Source organism: Rhizophagus irregularis, chromosome 6 (genome assembly GCF_026210795.1).
Source record: "Rhizophagus irregularis chromosome 6, complete sequence".
NCBI classification, from domain to species: Eukaryota; Fungi; Glomeromycota; class Glomeromycetes; order Glomerales; family Glomeraceae; genus Rhizophagus; species Rhizophagus irregularis.
Window position 1 is genome coordinate 3,287,657 of NC_089434.1, and position 18,925 is coordinate 3,306,581.

Sequence of the window (18,925 nt, forward strand, 5' to 3'; positions counted from 1 at the left end):
TCCATAAATTATTGTATGAAACTGATAATATAATTAAGAAACGTAATTCATAATGTCCTTTTACTTTTAACAAGAGAATCTGGTACTTAAATATCATTAATCAAATATTTTTAAAGACAGAACAAATTTAATGTGAAATTTTTAGTTTGGAACTTTAACTCATAAAATTTATCGTAATTTTAAACAAACCTGCATGTTGGAGAATAGGGTATATTGAAAAAATTAATTTTTATCTATCCCTTAAACTGTTTTGCAGCCAAATTTGCCTGCAATTTTGTTTTTTAATTAAAGACACTTTTAAATACCTTAAAATATTTTATTACATAAACCAATATTTTTGTAATAAATTCTATAGTATTTTCTAAGTAAAAATCGAAAAAAAAGTTCAATTTGATTAATGATTTTTAAAAGTAAATGATCGACAAATTATAACAAATAGTAGCTAAATTTTTTAAATTGAAATATCTTTTTATCCATTAACCCTAGAAATATAAAATTACCACCATTTGATGCGTCTTAATGAGAAGAATCTGATATAAATAAAATTATCCTTCTACAAATATTATGTGACAGGATAACTTATAAAATCTAAAAATTTATAGATTAATATAACTTTTTATTTGTCAATTTTAGAGTTATGATTTTATTACCATTAAATGCGCCTTAATAAGAGGAATCTAACAAATATAATTTCATCTTTCTATGATCACTAGATCTCAAGATATTTTAAAAATTCTAAAATTTTTAAAATTAATTTTAGTCCCTACAGTTTGAGGGATAGTTTGGAAGCAAATCACAAGAACGTATATGTATTTATAGCAACCGCGACCTAAAATAAGATATTTCCACATCTTTTATTAAAATGAATCGAATTATTATAATTTTTGAAAATAAATTTTCAAAATTTTGAAGAATCTATCATCTTAAATTAATGCATTTAATAAAGGGTAAACAATAATGTTATTTTATTAAAAAAAAAAGTGTAACGTCAGTCATCAGCTGATATTTAATTTCTTTATGAGGTATTGAACATTCACTACTCATAGGATATTATTTATCTAACTATAATAATATCTCAAAATATTAATGTTATTAATAAAGAGCGTTAGATCTAGAACCAAAAAGTAAAAATCCTGTATAAAATTTGCATCTTTTCATTCCGAAACCATTGAATTAAAATTATTATTTATTATTTAATTAATTGTGAATATGTATTAGAGTATAGGACAAGATAGATATATTGAACGCAACTTGAATCACAAATAAATGACTCAAAGAGGGACAATATCAAATCATTTTAGAAGAAACATAACCTCCATTAATGTACATCAGTGATCGTAAACTAAAAAAAAAATCAGAGAATTAGTTTAACTTTTAAATTGAATTTCAGATCATGAAATTTCAGTGAAACATTTTTACCTTTTGGGAATATTTTCACATCCATCATCATTATCAATGATTTGGAGAACATCACGTAAGCATGCAAAAAATTTCTTGTTGAACTTCGAATATTTTTTTGATATATTTGGCCACATAGATTACCGTCATCAGTATAAGTTTATCACTTTAGGATTTAATTCTTTTAGAAAAATTATTTCAAAGTAAATGACAGGTTTTGTAACATTCTAAATCTTCAATTAGGTTCGTTCTATTATTGATAAATTATAAATGTCAGTAAATTTCAAAGAAAAATATTATATAACAATCCATTTCGATTAAAACGAGTCCTTACTAGGAATATTCATATTTCTTTTTGATTTCAATCAAATTGCAAATTTGTTATATAATTATTTTAAGATATTAACCATATATTTCCGTTGCATATGTTTAACCAAAATCGTTAAATGAAAAAGAGTATCGAAATCAAAGCTTTAATATTAAGGAAAGTTCCAGCTTATCATTAGTTTGAGTATTAAAATGTTCCTTCTGGCGTAACAAGACATTATTTAATTAAAAATAAATATTTTACCTTCTTCTAAAAATCATTAGAACTTAGACTTTTATGAAATTAAATGTTCGTTGTTTTTATTCTACAAGTTATTATTTCTATTATAGTTAACATTTATTATCTTTTCATGTCGTGTTTGAGATATTTGAGTTTCTGAAATAGTTGTTTAGAATGTTCCTCATAAAATAAAGGGAAAATGTAATTACAAAGTGCGTTCGCATTGCTAAAGTAGGATAAAACCTTGTTAAAGACCTAAATGTAATAAATAAAACTTATTTCTAAAAAAATTTCTCACTATCACGGGTTATATTGATTTTTCGATACTTATTTTTACCATGTGATTTATTTGGATCACATAATTGAGGTAAGGGAGAACCAAAGAAATCTTATTTTCTTTTTTTCTTAATAGTTTTGACACAGTTACATCATTTTGGAAAAAATTTGTTTATTGTTTCTAATAAATAAAAAAATTATTTATAAACTGTTTAATAAAGCATTTTTTATTAACTTTTACATGTAATTTAATAATACAATGTAATTCGCGGAGAAGTATAGAAACGAAATTAGAATGAAGTTAAAAGAACGAAAGAATCCTTTCATTTAAAAAGAAAAAAAAAATTTTTTTCGTTTTAATCCATTATTTAAAAAAATTTTTTACTTTTCGTTTCTTTCCCTAATTGGCAGTTCCTTTTGTTTATAAAAAAATTCGTTTTTTCTTTCCCTCATTGGCCATTTCTTTCGTAATTTAATAATATTTTAAACACTAACTGTTAACGTAGTTAACAGGTGAATCCTAGTAATAATAATAATTATCGTGCTCCGCTGTATGATGTTGATGATTTGTAATTTAATTATTTTTTATGCGTAAGTTTAATAATTACAATAAACTATATTTAAGCTATAAACAATACATGTGTTATAATTATTAATTATGGCTATTAGGATTATTATTGAAAATAATAACAGAATTGATAAAAACTTTATCAGCTGTTAATTTCGAAACTAATTCTTCCAAATTTTGACTTTTATTTTCTTGAATTTCATTTAAATCTTTTAATGGCCTTTTTGTAACTTTAATATTACTGTTTGCCGAATTAATAACTTCACGATTATCTAGAAAAAGTTCAATTTTGTTAAATTGATTATCAAAAAATAGAATAAAATTTTAGAATATTACCATTAAGCAATGATTTTGCAACAACGAAATTGTCTGTTGATAAAGTTGATTGTTCCATTGATTCTTCTATAGAAGAAAATTAGAATGCAGGTCATTTATTAATGATTAAAAATTTCAAATTTTTACCTGATCGAATATTATTTTTATTAAAACCAAATGCTTCAACAAGGTTAAAAGCATTATTTCGTTGAATTTCAGTTTCTGGACGCTCATATCTAGCAAGCCCTTGCTCAGACTTATGTCGTGTACTTGCCATACATTCAGAATTTGAAAATCCTCGTCGCTTTAATATTTGTACTAGCGTTTTCTGACCTGAATGGTTACTAATTTTGCGATCATCCACGTTAATTCCGGTTAAGGTAACAATTTTTTTCATAAAGGATTTAATTTCTTTTTCAGACACATGTTGCTTATGATACCATTGTCCATTAAATTCAACTGTATAATATGAAATAAAAAATAATAAAAATTTTGACATTAGATTTGTCAAAAAAAAAAAAAATTTTAATATTTACCTTCACTAATATTGCATGGCTTTAAATAAAAATGTGGATCAGCTTGGGTTGGACGTTTGGTAAAATAATTTTCATACATTTCAATGATACTAGGTATTTCGGGAATGTATAACTTATCACCTTGAGATTCAATATTATTGGCACCGCGTTGATTAGTTTTTGATTTGTAAATGATAACATCATATCCACCATATTTGTTTTTTCTTCGTATAAAATTTTGAAGCTGCAAATTGAAATGTTCTCCTCCCCTTAACCCTAAAACAATAGCATTAAAAAAAAAGATCCTATATAATAAACTGGCAGGATCATTGCCAGACATTGCTTGATGATCAAGAATCTGAAGAAGATCATCTTCAGTAAATCCATCAGCACCGTTACGCTCCCCACGACCTTGACTCACAAGACTCTTAACTTTACCATTCAAAATCTGCCATAATTTGTAATATTGATCTTTATCCATAATGTTGATAGGTTTTGAAAAGACAGACTTATTATTCAAATGTCTATTTATTACAAACATGCAACTATTAACTGAAGAAACATGATATTCGAGAACCATCTTTTTTTCTCATTGCATGAACAAATCTACAAAGCTGATCCTCTAATTCTTCTTTTGTATCAACTTCCTCAATCAATCCTTGATAATTAACATCTGTTCTAAATTTTTCCAAAGCTCGTATCCAATTTGAAGTTCGAATAATCAGTATTTTTACATCGGCTACTATCAATAAGATTGCGAAGTTCATCATCAGTAGGCTTTTTATAAGTAAAGTTCACCTTTAATTTCTTACAAGGTCGTTTATCTTTGTTATCTTGCATCTTTAAAATATTAATAGAAAGGTTTTGTGTAAAAAAAAGAGTCGAAATGGAGAGAAATGAAATTGGATAAAGAAAAAAAATGATAAAAGCTTAATTTATGAGTTTAATTCGAGTTTAATAAAAGTTTAAATAAAACATCATAATGTCACACGATAATATCATTATTGTGCTTGCGTTGATAAATATACAATTATTAACCAATGCTGCATTCTGATTGGACAGATTTGGCCACTACGTGGCCAAATCCTTACCAATCATCTGCTAGCATTGGTTAATAATTGTAATATTAATCGCTACAAGCACTATAATTTATAATGAAGAATCAATATCTGAATGAATTTTTTCAAAAAAAGCAGTAGCAGATGTTGCAAGTATTTATTATTTTATATTTGTAATCATAATATAGATTTATTAATTTATTGAGTAATTTAAATTAATACATAAAAAAAAAGTAAAAGTTTTTTGATATAATCATTCATTTTTTTATTTAGAACAGTAACTAAGTTTCTTAAATATATTTTAAAATTCAACTATCATTTAATATATTTGGTAAATTTTAAACAAAAAAAACAAATTTACAATTGTTATCTTCCGTACCGTCACGTGATCGTATCGATCACGTGACTCTACCGCTTTAATGACCACGAGCTTTGACTGTGAAATAAAATTAATAAAGGCTATGGCGGTGAATCCCTCTCATAACATGCATACGTCTTACACCATATGGCATCCAATATAAGTTCGGGCTGGTTTGTAATTGTCGCACTTGAAATAAGCCTCTATCAACGCTAATAAATCTTGAAATCATCGAGTATTGGACATTCAATCTCCAACCAAGACCTTGAAGTTCTCTCCTCAATTCTCTTCTACACCAGGCTTAAATATAATTATATATAAATAGTTAAATAAAAAATATGTTAGTCATGTTATAATTCATATTTTTTGTTTCACATACCACCATTCCTCCCAAAATGGGGATGTCCCGCAGGAATATTAGGAACTTCGTATATATCGTAAGCAAGATATGTAAGATCCCTTCTTACACGACGTGGATTCGGCAACGGACCAGGAGGTATAAATCGGCGGATTGCTCGTCTTGACATTTTAACAGAATTAAGATTAACGTAAAAATCAGTTAAATGATGAAAATGTAGCGAATATTTATTATCATCATTATTATTATCATCATCATCATTATTATTATTATTATTAGCCCGAAGGACTATATAATACTGTATGTCCGTCCGGTAAAAATGTCATTCTTGACGAATTAATAATAAGAATAATATACATGTATGTCTATCAAGAATCTTACCGTCAAAATTAGGCGGGATTGATGTACCATATATATATATATATATCCATTCTAGTTATTACGATCACGTGCCAGATCTTTACATGATTATCACATAATATTTTTGCGTGTACCTAATTGTGTAATCTCTTTTCTCACGTTCTTAAAGAAAATGCAAAAAAAACAAGGAAAAAAACAAGGTACTATTCATACTTCATAATATATTAACTGACCTTGACATTTTATTTGATTAAAATATAGTTAAACAGGAAAACAGACCAATAAAAAAGGTAGCATGGAGTGAAGAAGATGAAGTAAGCATTTTTCTCCGGTTGCGAAATAAATCTCGGTATTTAATCTAACCTTTCATCCTTTATAATACAGGAACATCGCCAGAATCTTATCAAATGTGCCGAGAGATATGCTGAAGCTCGACAAAAAGTTCTATCTATTCCGGGCACCTCAGTCATCGAAGATATCCAATATGCGATGGCTCTTGTCTACGAGGAATATAAGGCCAATACCTGGCCAGATAGATTCAAGCACAAATATGATTTATCACTTGCAGAATCTCCATTAAAGTAAGATCAATCGTCTTTTTGTTTTGTCTTTTTACTTTTACTTTAATTTTGCATATTTACTAGGGAAGCTATAGTTGCGGCCAGAATTATGGAAGAATTTTCAGACTTAACAACAGTTTTACATCGAGATCTTAATTACAATTGGCACTGGGCCGTTAATGAAGCTGGAGAAATTCTTGATAAGGCTATAGGATATAATAATCATCTTGAAGAATACGACTCTACGGAAGGTTTGTACACCAAAAGGTGTATCTATCGATTCTAACACTAAAATAACATATTAACAAGGCTATTATATCAACAATTAGATGATGAATAAGTCTATGGTGTTTATACGTTATCACCCGTGCCTCCACAACATGAGTATAATAACATAAGGATGTTGAAAGAATTGCAAATACTATTCTTAACTTTTGATTACTCGTAATTAGTTTGTATAATAATATTTCCTGATTCAGATTTTCATTGCACATTGCATTGTGATAAATGCGACTACAGGCAATATACGAATAAAGTCAAAAGAAGCGCACCCTCATGATGAACTGCAATATTAAGAAATCATTTTTTATTCATTTTTTCTTAACCGTTGGCCCTTTCTCATGTATTACTTTACAAAGTTCATCAGGAGTTACAGTTCGCGAAAAAAATAATCGGAATTTAATCAGAATTACAAAAAGTGTAAAGAATAAAAAACTAGTGATTAGAATTTCTTCAAAATTTGCAAATATATAAACCTTATGTATATTAAATTTCAGCCTTCTATCTTGCTTGGTTATCTCTCAATCGATTTTTTAATTTGATAAAAAAAAATCGTCAAAAATTTAAACTGTAAAAAAAATATAAATTTCATAAAGCATTCAAAATTGCAATTTATTAAAACTTGAATAATGTGATTTGAGTTTATGCCATTAAAAAAAATCTTTATTATTGAGAAATTGATTCAACATGATGATCGCACTCTGACCTTTACCCCCAATTTCCATTAAAAGAACTAAAATTCAAAATTAAACATAAAATAAAATAAATATAAAAGTTATTATAAATATATTTAATGTACAGATTAATAATTTTCAAAATATACAAATAAAAATTATTAATCCAAATATTTTAAAGTGGTTAAATTTATCTAAATTTTAATGATTTTTGAGTCAATTTTACTTTTAATTTACTGAAAAACTAACTGATTTAAAATAGCAAAAAATGTTTTTAATAAATTAATTATGGATATGCTTTTATGTTTATAATTTTTTATTTGGATATACAGGCAGATTGTTAATTTCTGAGCACAATATTGAAACCTTTATGAAATTTTCATTTCTTAAATTTTTAATGATTTTTTATTCAAATTAAAAAAAAATTGATTGAGAGACAACTAAGTAAAAACAAAAGGCTGAGATTTAATATCTTTTGTATTCTGAATTTAAACATGGGTAAAAACTGAGTCATACTTTTTTTTTTAAATTCAAATTTCCTCTTTCCAATCCAAGCCACTTATTATATTAACAAAAATAAAAAAAAAATAATCAGAATCCCTGGAGCTCTCTAAAATTAGGTTATGCATAATAATATAAAAAGTAAAAATACAAAACGTGATGAATACTTTATAGAGTACATTCAGTTAGTATCTTTTTTTTTTGATTAACATTAAGGAACCGTTATTCAATAATGAAATTTTTTATCATTTTGTAATAAAGTATAAAGTTTTTTCTGCCACTTTAAGCCACTTTCTAATTTTCATTGTAATTAAAAAAAAAAAAAAAGAGGAAAAAATATATATATATTCATCTTTTATAACTGTATGTATAATTTACACAGATTTTTCTTAAAAAAAAATATTGATTTTTTTTATTTCCTAATTTCCCATCAAAAGAAAAGAACATAATAAAAATAAAAAAAATATTTGTTTTACTTGGCAAAAATTCACGGGGGATTCAGTAAACAAATCAACTGTTATTATAAACCTTGTTAAATAAATATTCAGGTCATATTACAGAAAATTTGATTAATTATGATACCGATCTGAATCTAATATAGCTATCTAGTAAGCCAAAATTTCATGTCAATTTTCTTTCTTATCTCACATTTCCAAATTTCCTAAAATTCTTAAAATTTTGTGCATGTGCAAAAATCATACTTATAGATTTACTTAGTCATATGCATTTAATTAGGTTATTTTAAAGAAAATTAAATAATAATAATAATAATAATAAATATTGCACAAATCTACATATACTATTTTACATAATTTTAAGAACCCAACATGTATTTTATATAAACCTGACTTTACATGTAAAATAAATTTATATAAAACTATATAAATTTTTTTTTTTAAATTCAAATAAGATTTTATGTATTTTTTATATTAGTATTATATTTAGCAAATTTATTATTGTTTATTTGAAATATTATGATTATATTTTACTATAGCTAATAAATTTTACTATTAGCTAATAATTATCTAAATGATATTGAACTAAAATCTTTATTATTACATTTATTATCCTATTAAAAAATTATATTTATAAAAAAATAGAGTAAATTTATTCATCGCACGTGCGATGCATCGCCACTTTCCTTTTTTGTAAATTATTTATGTTGATCAACCTGCTTATACATCGCCACCCCCCTTAAAATGGCAATGATAAACATAAAAATTTGCATCGCACGTGCGATAAATAAATTATTTCAAAAAAATATTACCGTATATCACGCCATCGTACTACGCATGTATCCTCCCTTGAAAAATTTCATAAAATTGTATAGTACCCGGGGTTATTTTACAATTATCTCGTGATCTAGTGATCAGATTTGAGCCATCTTTTTTTGTTTGATAGCTCTTATTGAGCTTTTTAAAATAAAAAAAAGATCGTTCAAATTGGACTGGTAGATTGTGAGATATTCGCAAAAAACAGAATTTTAGGCTTTGTTTAGTACCTGAAGGTACAGGGTCAAACCCCTGATTTTTGCAAGATACCTGGGGTACTGTGGCTCGCTATATACAGTATATATTATATAATATTAATATTAAATTTATATTATATTTACAGCATATAAAAAAACTCTTACTGGTAGATCTTACACCTAAAAAATTTCCCAAAAATAATTTTAAAAAAAAGTGACTTTGTCACTGAACCACATAAGAAAAATATATTTTTACTTGCAAAAATAGAACTCTTGACTTTTAGTCTACAATATTCAGAAAAGACCTGGAGTTTTTTAAGGAAATATTAGCTTTTTTCTTTTGTTTTGCTGGCTGTAGTAATAGTATTAAACTAGCTATGTCAAAAATATTCTTTCACTGCATAGAAGGGCTTGGGTCGCTTATATGGGCGAGTGTAGAGCTCCTAATGAGTCGAGTTGAGTCAAGTTACAAGTTAAAAACCTTAATTTTAAAGTACTTTTTATTAAGTTAGAATATAATTAAACGAAAATTTACAATTATACGAGTCAAAAATGCAAGTTTATGCGAGTCATTTTTAGAGCTTTAGGCGAGTGAATAAAAGGAATATACTAGAAACATATTTATTAACAATAGTTAATAATAGTTTTTGCAACTTTATTATACAAATCTTTCAACTTTTTTTTATTCTTGGTGCTAAATTCGCTCATAATGATCGATATGAAAAAGAAATTATCTATCAATGTTACATACCTTATGGCTGAAAAGCTGACACATTTTAGTAGTACGAATAGATTATACAGTTCTAATAAGGGTAATTCTTATACATTACTGGATTTTGACTCTTTAAGGAAAAATAACATACAATTACAAGTGTTCACAAATAATCAACGAATTATAGACAAGTATAAATAATTACATGACGTTATTAGTAACAGAAAGAATGTGAATGTTAGATTTCATATCTTCAAGTATCTGATTGCGGTAATGCTTGCATTACTAATATCACGAGGGATGAGAACCAAATACTTCAATAAACTGCGTGCTTTATTGATAGAAAAATATCAATTATTAATCAAATGATTAGAATTCACGTCATCCAGAAATAATGAAATAACAACCTACATTAGGTTTTCAGTCAGATATATCACATGGTATTTTAGTTTCAAATTGCCATGTAATATTTGTGCTATAACTATGTCAAAAAATAGAAAAGTGTATTGGAAATGTAAAAAACAGGTTATTCAACAATTACCTAAAGTCCCGTTAGAGAATGCAGTATTTAAAGATCTAATGTATAAAAAAAAGAAGGAAATTTATCTGCCACAAAGAGGGATAAGTTTCGTCAAACAGCTTGCTTATAAAGATAAAAAGCTTTACAAATATTATGAAGGCAGTACTCCTATATAATATTGAGTTATTTACTCTCATTATAGAGAAGATGACCTGAAACCTGGTACTAGAAAAGCTGAAATACTCATAAAAAGATGTGTTAGAAGATTAGCAAATAATAAAAGCAAGTGGCAGATCTTAATAATAGTGATGTTTTATTAATACCACCCTCCCACTTATTTTACTATATATTCAAAATAAAAGAAGCAATATTTACTGTAAAGAAGTATACATTAAATCAAGTGATTTAACGCGGTTATATAGTGATGTCAGTAATAGACAACATTTTAATAATTTAAATGATGAAATTATCCTCAACTATACCTATAATGAAGAAGACTTCACTATGATTAAAAATTTTAAAGAAAAACAGCTACCGGCTGTACGTATCCTAACTGATGAAGATTATAGATGATGAGCTACATGATGAATGTGTACACAGTAATATTAGGTTTGATATGTCAAGAATCGATCCTTGGTATATTAAATGAAGAAGTGAATTGACAGAAACTAAAACTGCTAAAAAGAAATGGAAGCAAGAGGAAAAAAAAAGGTTATGTAATAAGAAATAGCATAGTTGTACCCAGCAGTTATAGAATAGAAACAGAACTATTAGTTTTTATTCATTAAAAATTTGATTTATATGTTTTTATCTTTTAGATAGAATTTTCATTAAGTTAAATATTCTACACCTTATAGTATTTACATGTAGCTAGTAAAGTTGCTGGAAAAACTAGGGGTTTTGGCAAGTTGGTGAAATGCTGAAATGATAAAACTTTGCTGAAACTATATGAAAGTCTTATTAAAAAGTTGGCAAAACTTTGGAGAAAAACAAAATCTGGCGAAACTTATTATAAATGCCGAAACTGCTGAAACCTTGCCGAAACTATAATAAAACTATAGTAAAATTTTGGAGAAACTAATCATAGAATTTTGGAGAGGTTTAGGCAAGCAACCTTAGTAGCTAGTCAGTTTCTAGATTAGAAAAAAAAATACGGGCTTTAATTAAAGTTGCATTAGGCAAATTTTTAGGTAAATCTTAACAGTCACCTAAAATTTTTGGTTGTATCATTGTTTTTAATAGTGATATAAGCATCTAGGTGACAGGTTGACTTTTTCTTCAGAGAAGTAGTCTTTTTCATAATGCTTGGTTCTTATATATATTATATTTTTTCTTATTTTTATAAGTTTAGTATATGTAAGTAGGTGTAATTATATTAAGACAAATCGCATCTATAGAAATTAATAAAAAAAAAAATATTTACAGCATATTGATTTAATTTTAAAATAATATAATCTTCATCTATTTTAATCTTTAAGTGTTTAAAATCTAATATATTTTGAATATATGCCTTAATTACAAAAATATTATTTGCATTTTTACCAAATACTTTTGTAATAATTTGAGAAAGTAACAATTATTATCTTCATTAAAACCATTAGACTTTATCACTTGATTTTTATATATATAGTAAAATCTATTTGGCTAGTAAATGTATCTACTTTTTCTAATTGACCTTTTAAATATAATCATATATGTCAACATATTATTCCAAATAAACTTTTATGATATGAATAATAATATGAACTAACCTAAATAATTATTATAATAAAAACTATCCAAATTTACCTTTTTTTTAATTCTTCATTACAAAATAAATACAAGATGTTTTATTTAGTTAGTTATTCATATTTTTGCATTTTTTTTAAAAGTTATTACTGCTAAATAATTTTTTATATATAAAAGTATTTCTTTTTTGGATATAAACAGTCATTTATTATTTTTTTAACTTTATATTTCACAAATTGCTATCATATAAATAAAAATTAAATAGAATATAAAAACTATGGTTTATAAATATATATACTACCACTTAGACTTTTTCTTCTATTTTATAATACTTTCCAACTTTTTAGTTATAAATTTAATTTATTTAACTTGTGTTTGCATTTAATTTATAGTTCTTTCTTATTTTTGAAATATAACTATAATTTAATCATATATCTTTTCATGAAAATCAAAAAGTCTCTTCATTTGGTTTTCAATAATTATTTAGCAAATTATTAGATATTAATTATTATTAATTATATTATTTTTGAAATATATCATTAATATTTGGTTGATAACATTAGTATGAATTTGATTTTGATTAATATCAACCAATAGTAAATATAGAAATTTATATTTCTATCCTCTACTATAATTGGTATTTATAATTCAAATGAGTTTTTTAATAATTATCATTTGTAATATTAAGTATATTAAATAATATATCAGATATAAATTTTGAAGTAAAAGATTTATCATTAATATTAATAATATCATAAGTATCCATCATCTATAATTTTTGAAATAAATAGCTTCAGTTATTATTAGTCAAAGTTTTAGTGGGTGCAGATTTTGAATAAATGGCTTATTAGTTTTTCATATAATAATTTTCCATTTTTCTTTTCATTATTTGATGCAAAGTTTGTATTTGTTTCAAATAGAATTATGATTTAGATGAATTTAAAAGGACATATTTTGGTAATTATAGATTACATTTTTTTTTATATATTATAAATTGCATCCCAATACATAAACTAGTAATTTAAAAAATTACTATTTAATACAAAAAAAAAGAGAAAATAAAAATGGATTGATTTTTCATTTGATCTGATTTGAATGAATTTCAATCCATTTTAATTTTCTTTCTACTTTTATTTTTGAAGACAATTTTTTTATTTTATTATATATTGATAAATATTTATAAGATATCTAAAAAAAAATTCTTTTTATTAACTTAATATTTATAAAATGGCTGAAATAGTTTATTTATAGATTAATAGATCGCAATTTTAGTTTCAAATTTATCAATAATCTAAATAAAAAAATATGTTGTATACTATGTATAAATAATGATAAACATTGTATAATAGTATTTACAGATTTAATATCTTACTGATCTTTTGCTTTATATTTTGAATCTGATCTAAGATTTTTTATTGTTTAAAAAAAAAAATTTAATAAAGTAATAAAATAAAATAATAAAAGTAAAAATAAATAATATTTTAATGAATTTATTGTAAAATTTTATTTTAATTTATAAAAACAAAATTTAAAAATCTTTGAAATTTATGAAAATAATAAATTGATTACATAATTAAATTGAAAATTCTAATTTTCTCAAAATTATATTATTATTTTAACTCCACCTTTTACACCTTTTACTATAAATCCATCTATATATTGCAATATTAATATAATTGTAAAAGGAGGTAAATTTTATAATCAGTTAAACTTATAGCTAAAACAAATAATATTTACATACTTGCATTAGTAGGTACAATCAAATCAATGCCATTTTCACCATTTACAATTATTTATAAATGGAATACTCCAATCAGTATTACTAATAATTTGTTATTAATCAGACTACCAGATTTAACTATAATGTTATAATTACTTGAATGATAATAATAGCCTATTGATTTGTTCTTCACTAAGTTTTATAAGATTCAAATTATTTAATTTATCATTATTTTTCAGATGTTCAAAAATTTATATGTATCCATTTTTCATATATTTCTTTGAGGTTATGGATTAATCAGTTGTAATGGAGATTATGGATTAATTGGTTGTTAAAGGAAAAGTTTTATTATTTTGAATTCTATATTCAATGTAAATAGTTGTTCTAGCTTATTTTGATGATAAAAAAATTGACTCTAATATCATTGATGGTGAAGTCTTGGTCTTTGACTTTATTATAAAATATTCCTGTGTTACCTTCTAATTTGAAGTATATAAGTCTGTATTTAAAAATAGATCATTAGCATGATATTACAGAACTCTAACCATTGATAAATTACTTATCCATTATCACTAGCTTTTAAAATATGAAAATTTTCAACATTACAGTAAGCACAGTGATGCATTCTTTTAATTGGTCTTTGCTTATTCCAAATAAATCCCCTCCAATAAACATGGATCGTTCAGCTAGACAACATATCTTTCATTTTTTCTAACCTGAAAACAAAATGTAAATGTAAGCGCATGAATGCATAGTAGGAAAAATAAAATGTAAAGGTGTAATGTAGATGTAAATGTAGAGGTAAATGTAGAGGTAAAATTAGAAACATAACACTTTCTACAATGAAGGAAGAAACATAACTGTTTTCTCCTCTGGAAACAATAAACCTTCATTGTACCTACATTTCCACAATTACTTTATACTTACTTCACATTTTTTTTACATGTTTTTGGTATGAAAGAAAGAATCGTTTTTTGCGTGAGAAATATTCGTTTCTTGTATGAGAAAGAGAAGTCATTTATATATTTTATATTACTCGATATTTTCAGACTTCTTTGACAGATAATTATCACCAAATATTATTAAATTGTGTGATTGAAATATTTGGACAACTTTCTGAAATAGTTGTTTAGAATGTTCCTTATAAAATTAAGGGAAAAATTTAATTACAAAGAAAGTACGTTCGCATTATTATTTGTTAAAGTAGTATAAAACCTTGTTAAAGACCTAAAAGGAATGAATAAAACTTATTTCTAGCAAGAAGTTCTCAGTGTAAAAAAAAATTTCAATCTACTTATCACTATATATCACGGGAGTATCACGGGCTATATTGATTTTTTCAATTATTCCGGATAAACTATATTCCGACATTATTCTTTTACCATATAATTATTTTGCAAAAAAATACTTCAATATTTTCTTTGGGAAAAGGACGTTATGGGCGCCGAATGAAAAAAATTTTTCTTTCTTTCTTTTAGAATGTAGCAATAGGAATATCATAAACATTTTTATTTACAATAATAAATAAACCTTACGTACAGTAGGCGATCAAAAGTATACGGACATCTCTCAAATTAAAAAAATTCTCATACATATAATATAAAATAAAACTAAAAATATATATTTATTTTATCTTCATTTATTGAATTACATAAAAATATAGGCGCTAATAATTTAATTTATGGCAGTAATTACTTCAATTTTCCATGCATCATATTGATTAATTTTCTTATATATTCTTAAGAAATATTTTTTTTTGTGCATTCTTTATTATTTTTTTCAAGTTAAAATGATAGCGAAGTATGTCAGAAAGTGGGTAAATAATTGTTTTTATATCTGCCCAGAGATTTTCAGTAAGTTTAAAATCAAGATTCCTAATCTTATGTTTTTGGCGATTTTAATTCAAAAATTAACTAAAAAAGGAAAGTCTCATGATCCTAAATTCAAAATCATGTGTTATTCATATCATATAATTTCGTAAAACAAGGTGTCCGTATACTTTTGATCGCCTACTGTAATTAATAATGACTATGGATCCTTTGCAATTCTGAAAAAATTAATCTATTCTTAGCTCAAAAAAAAAAATTATATATGAATGATATTAGGATAAAAAGAATCCGAAATACCTAAATAGGATCAATTCTATTTGAATGACGTACAAAGGATCAATTCTATTTGATAACGTACAAAATAATTGGATGAATACCTAAATAGGATTAGTCTAAACAGCCTTTTTTTTTAAGACTCACTTTGGAAGTTATAAATTCATTGATAGATTAAAATAATTTACGTTATTAAATATAAAGGAAAAATGCGATGTAATGTAAAAAAAATATATTACTATAAATTTTTTCAAGTAAGGGATCACAAAACCGGTTAAATATTGCGATATTAAAAAATACTATATAAACAATACCCTTTGGCAAATTTTTAAAAAATAACAAAAAGAATTTTATTTTTTTTGTTCTGAAAATTGGAAGTTTCTTTCTCCTTCAAATCATTTTCTTCTACGAATTCCATTAGTTATTTCTTAAGATACAAAGTATCACATATTTGGTTCAATTATTGAAGAAAAATTATTATATTTTGAGAAACCATTTTTAACTTACTTCAGAATATTTTATTGTGCAAAAGTTTTTACGATGGCTCATGGATCCGATTTGGATTTTACTGAAATTATTAATAATCATTTACAACAACCAACAAATGTGATCCAAATGGGACATACTCAAATGGAATATAACCAAATAGAACATAATCAAATGGAATATATCCCAAATGTTCCATATAATAATAACTTTAATATTTCTCGCGACTCTTCAGATACGACAACTTACACAACTAGCAATTACGAAGAGTCCTCTCTTATGGATAATCAACTTGGTACTTCAACTCAATACCATCATCCTACGTTCACTACATCATATCACGTGCCGCAATATAACTCTCCTCTTGATGACATTCAATCCCAAAATAACTACTCATCAGTTAATTCTCCTCAATCGAATAATTCTGAAATCTTTAAACTTAGTATTCCCGGATTTAAAATTATCGTTATACCTAATTCTGTAAATTTAGCTAATTTGGATTTACAAAATTTGTTTCCACAAGACTCAACCCCAAATATCGTTACTGAAAACTCGCAAACTCTCTTTCAAAATACTTTTGGTTTAAATGATTCATTTGATTTTAATAACTTTTAGTGACTAAACAATATTCTTTTCTTTTTTCTAATTTAATATTTTCTTAAATTGTATTCTTTAAATATTTTATTATGTAATCATTTTCATTATATTGTTTAATAAAGTTATACATATCTGACCAATTATTTTAAGTCGCAGTTGTATTATATAATGTATTTCATATGTGAGTTTTTGCTTCCTAGCAAAAAAAGTTTTTCAATATACCCACTCTTTGACATGCGAATTCGTTTAAATTTAGGAATTAAAGTATCAAATACAATTCTCTTTGCAATCTTTAAGATATGATTCTAGAACTTTTACTAAAGTGCATACATAAACTATTTGAATTGTGTGGCAGAATTTTCGGTAATGAAATAGAATTCGATGCTAACTAAAATTATACATTAAACCTTCTCATTTGACATTTCAGATTAATGATGTGAAATACCAGAGTCATAAAAATAAAAAACCGCGAATGACATTTCTGTTATTAAATTATCAATGTCATATAAATAAGGACTTTTCAATATTTCCAAAGTTTAGATAATTTTGAAATAATCAAAAAAAAGATTTATTTATCATAAAATGTATAGTTAATAGTATGTAGTAAAAAATTATTATACAAAGAAATGATCAAAAAAAAAAAAAGTATTGACAAAATGAATAATGAATAATTAATTGAGTTCATTGTTAATAATTCGATGTATACTTTTTTTTATTTATTTCAGTATAAATTTAAAATTTATATATACTTCAAGCAATATACGCATTTGAAGTAGGGTCCCAAATCATTGAATTAAAAACTATTATTTAAGCGTAGCATTAAATTGCTGGTTTATGTATATTCCATTCCATTTTTAATAAGTAATAATTAGGACATTAGGACAAGATAGATATAATCAATGGCTTAAAGGGGAGAAACACCTCCATCAAATACATCGTAAACTAAAATATTTCTACATCCATATCACGTAAGCATGCAAAAAAATTCCTGTTGAACTTCAGTTCGTGTATTTTTTGATATATTTGACCACATAGTTCACCTTTGGGATTTCAAAGTAAATGACAGAGTTTTGTAACATTCTAAATTTTCAATTGGGTTCGTTCTATTATTGATAAATTATAAATGTCAGAAAAATCTCAAAGAAAAATATTATAAATTTGTGATAACGATCTATTACTAGCTAAAGGATCCTGACTTTTGATTTCAATTATATTGCAAATTTTGTGATGAAATTATTTTCATATATTTCCGTTGAGTATGTTTAACCAATATCGTAAAATGAAAAAGAGCATCAAAAATAAGAGCTTTAATATTAAGGAAAGGTTCAACTTACCATTAGTTTGAGTAAAGTTATTTTTCCAACGTAACAAGACATATTTTTAATTAAAATAAATATTTTGCTTTCTCCCAAAAAATTATTAGAAATTAGGAAAATAAGTCATACTATGAAATTAAGGTAAATTAACTATTAAAGTATCGGTATTATTTAAATAGTTACGGTATCATCAATTGACTCTGTTACGGTATGGTCATTTTTTTATCGGTATGAAGATCCATTTGTGCATCATACTGTACTTACACCTTTGGTTGTATAATATTAATACAACTGCCATACAAATATCGTACCTGTATTGTAAATATTGTAAACCGCAGTAATACAATAAATCTTGCCAAAAAATAAACATGTTGAAAAGTCTATAAGGAAAAATGAAATTAAAATCTATGTAAAAATTAATAAAAAAGATTTCTATTTGTATAAACAGTTGCTAATTTATGTATTAATTATTTTTATTTACATTTATTTTACAATATATTGTTACATTA

At 24.9% G+C, this 18,925-nt stretch overlaps 4 protein-coding genes across 4 annotated transcripts; 2 read left to right on the plus strand and 2 right to left on the minus strand.

Annotated features, from left to right (window-relative positions):
* Positions 1-4,167: 4,167 nt before the first annotated feature.
* OCT59_026469 (uncharacterized protein) lies at positions 4,168-4,459 on the minus strand (the record flags this gene model as incomplete). Its single annotated transcript, XM_066143182.1, has 2 exons — positions 4,168-4,361; positions 4,432-4,459. The coding sequence occupies 2 exons, from the start codon at positions 4,457-4,459 to the stop codon at positions 4,168-4,170; spliced, it is 222 nt and encodes a 73-aa protein (XP_065992723.1).
* Positions 4,460-4,924: 465 nt separating this feature from the next.
* On the minus strand, positions 4,925-5,651 carry OCT59_026470 (uncharacterized protein). Its single transcript, XM_025329991.2, has 2 exons — positions 5,415-5,651; positions 4,925-5,335 (listed from the first exon to the last, which is right to left on the minus strand). Exons 1-2 carry the CDS (start codon positions 5,560-5,562, stop codon positions 5,127-5,129), a joined length of 357 nt encoding a protein of 118 aa, XP_025187274.2. The 5' UTR covers positions 5,563-5,651; the 3' UTR covers positions 4,925-5,126.
* A 243-nt stretch (positions 5,652-5,894) lies between these two features.
* On the plus strand, positions 5,895-6,886 carry OCT59_026471 (uncharacterized protein). Its single transcript, XM_066143183.1, has 5 exons — positions 5,895-5,953; positions 6,015-6,067; positions 6,138-6,334; positions 6,398-6,564; positions 6,643-6,886. Exons 1-5 carry the CDS (start codon positions 5,926-5,928, stop codon positions 6,651-6,653), a joined length of 456 nt encoding a protein of 151 aa, XP_065992724.1. The 5' UTR covers positions 5,895-5,925; the 3' UTR covers positions 6,654-6,886.
* A 9,671-nt stretch (positions 6,887-16,557) lies between these two features.
* Positions 16,558-17,118, plus strand: OCT59_026472 (uncharacterized protein; the record flags this gene model as incomplete). The annotated part of the gene is made up of 1 exon (XM_025313466.2): positions 16,558-17,118. One exon carries the CDS (start codon positions 16,558-16,560, stop codon positions 17,116-17,118), a length of 561 nt encoding a protein of 186 aa, XP_025187277.2.
* Positions 17,119-18,925: the final 1,807 nt, after the last annotated feature.

Excerpts from the sequence above, each read along its gene's own strand:
- OCT59_026470 (XM_025329991.2), bottom strand. The coding sequence starts at position 5,562 with ATGTCAAGACGAGCAATCCGCCGATTTATACCTCCTGGTCCGTTGCCG. Across the intron at positions 5,336-5,414 it reads CCATTTTGGGAGGAATGGTG|CCTGGTGTAGAAGAGAATTG; the intron begins GTATGTGAAACA and ends ATTATATTTAAG.
- OCT59_026471 (XM_066143183.1), top strand. The coding sequence starts at position 5,926 with ATGCAAAAAAAACAAGGAAAAAAACAAG. Across the intron at positions 5,954-6,014 it reads AAAACAAGGAAAAAAACAAG|TTAAACAGGAAAACAGACCA; the intron begins GTACTATTCATA and ends ATTAAAATATAG. Across the intron at positions 6,068-6,137 it reads CATGGAGTGAAGAAGATGAA|GAACATCGCCAGAATCTTAT; the intron begins GTAAGCATTTTT and ends TTTATAATACAG.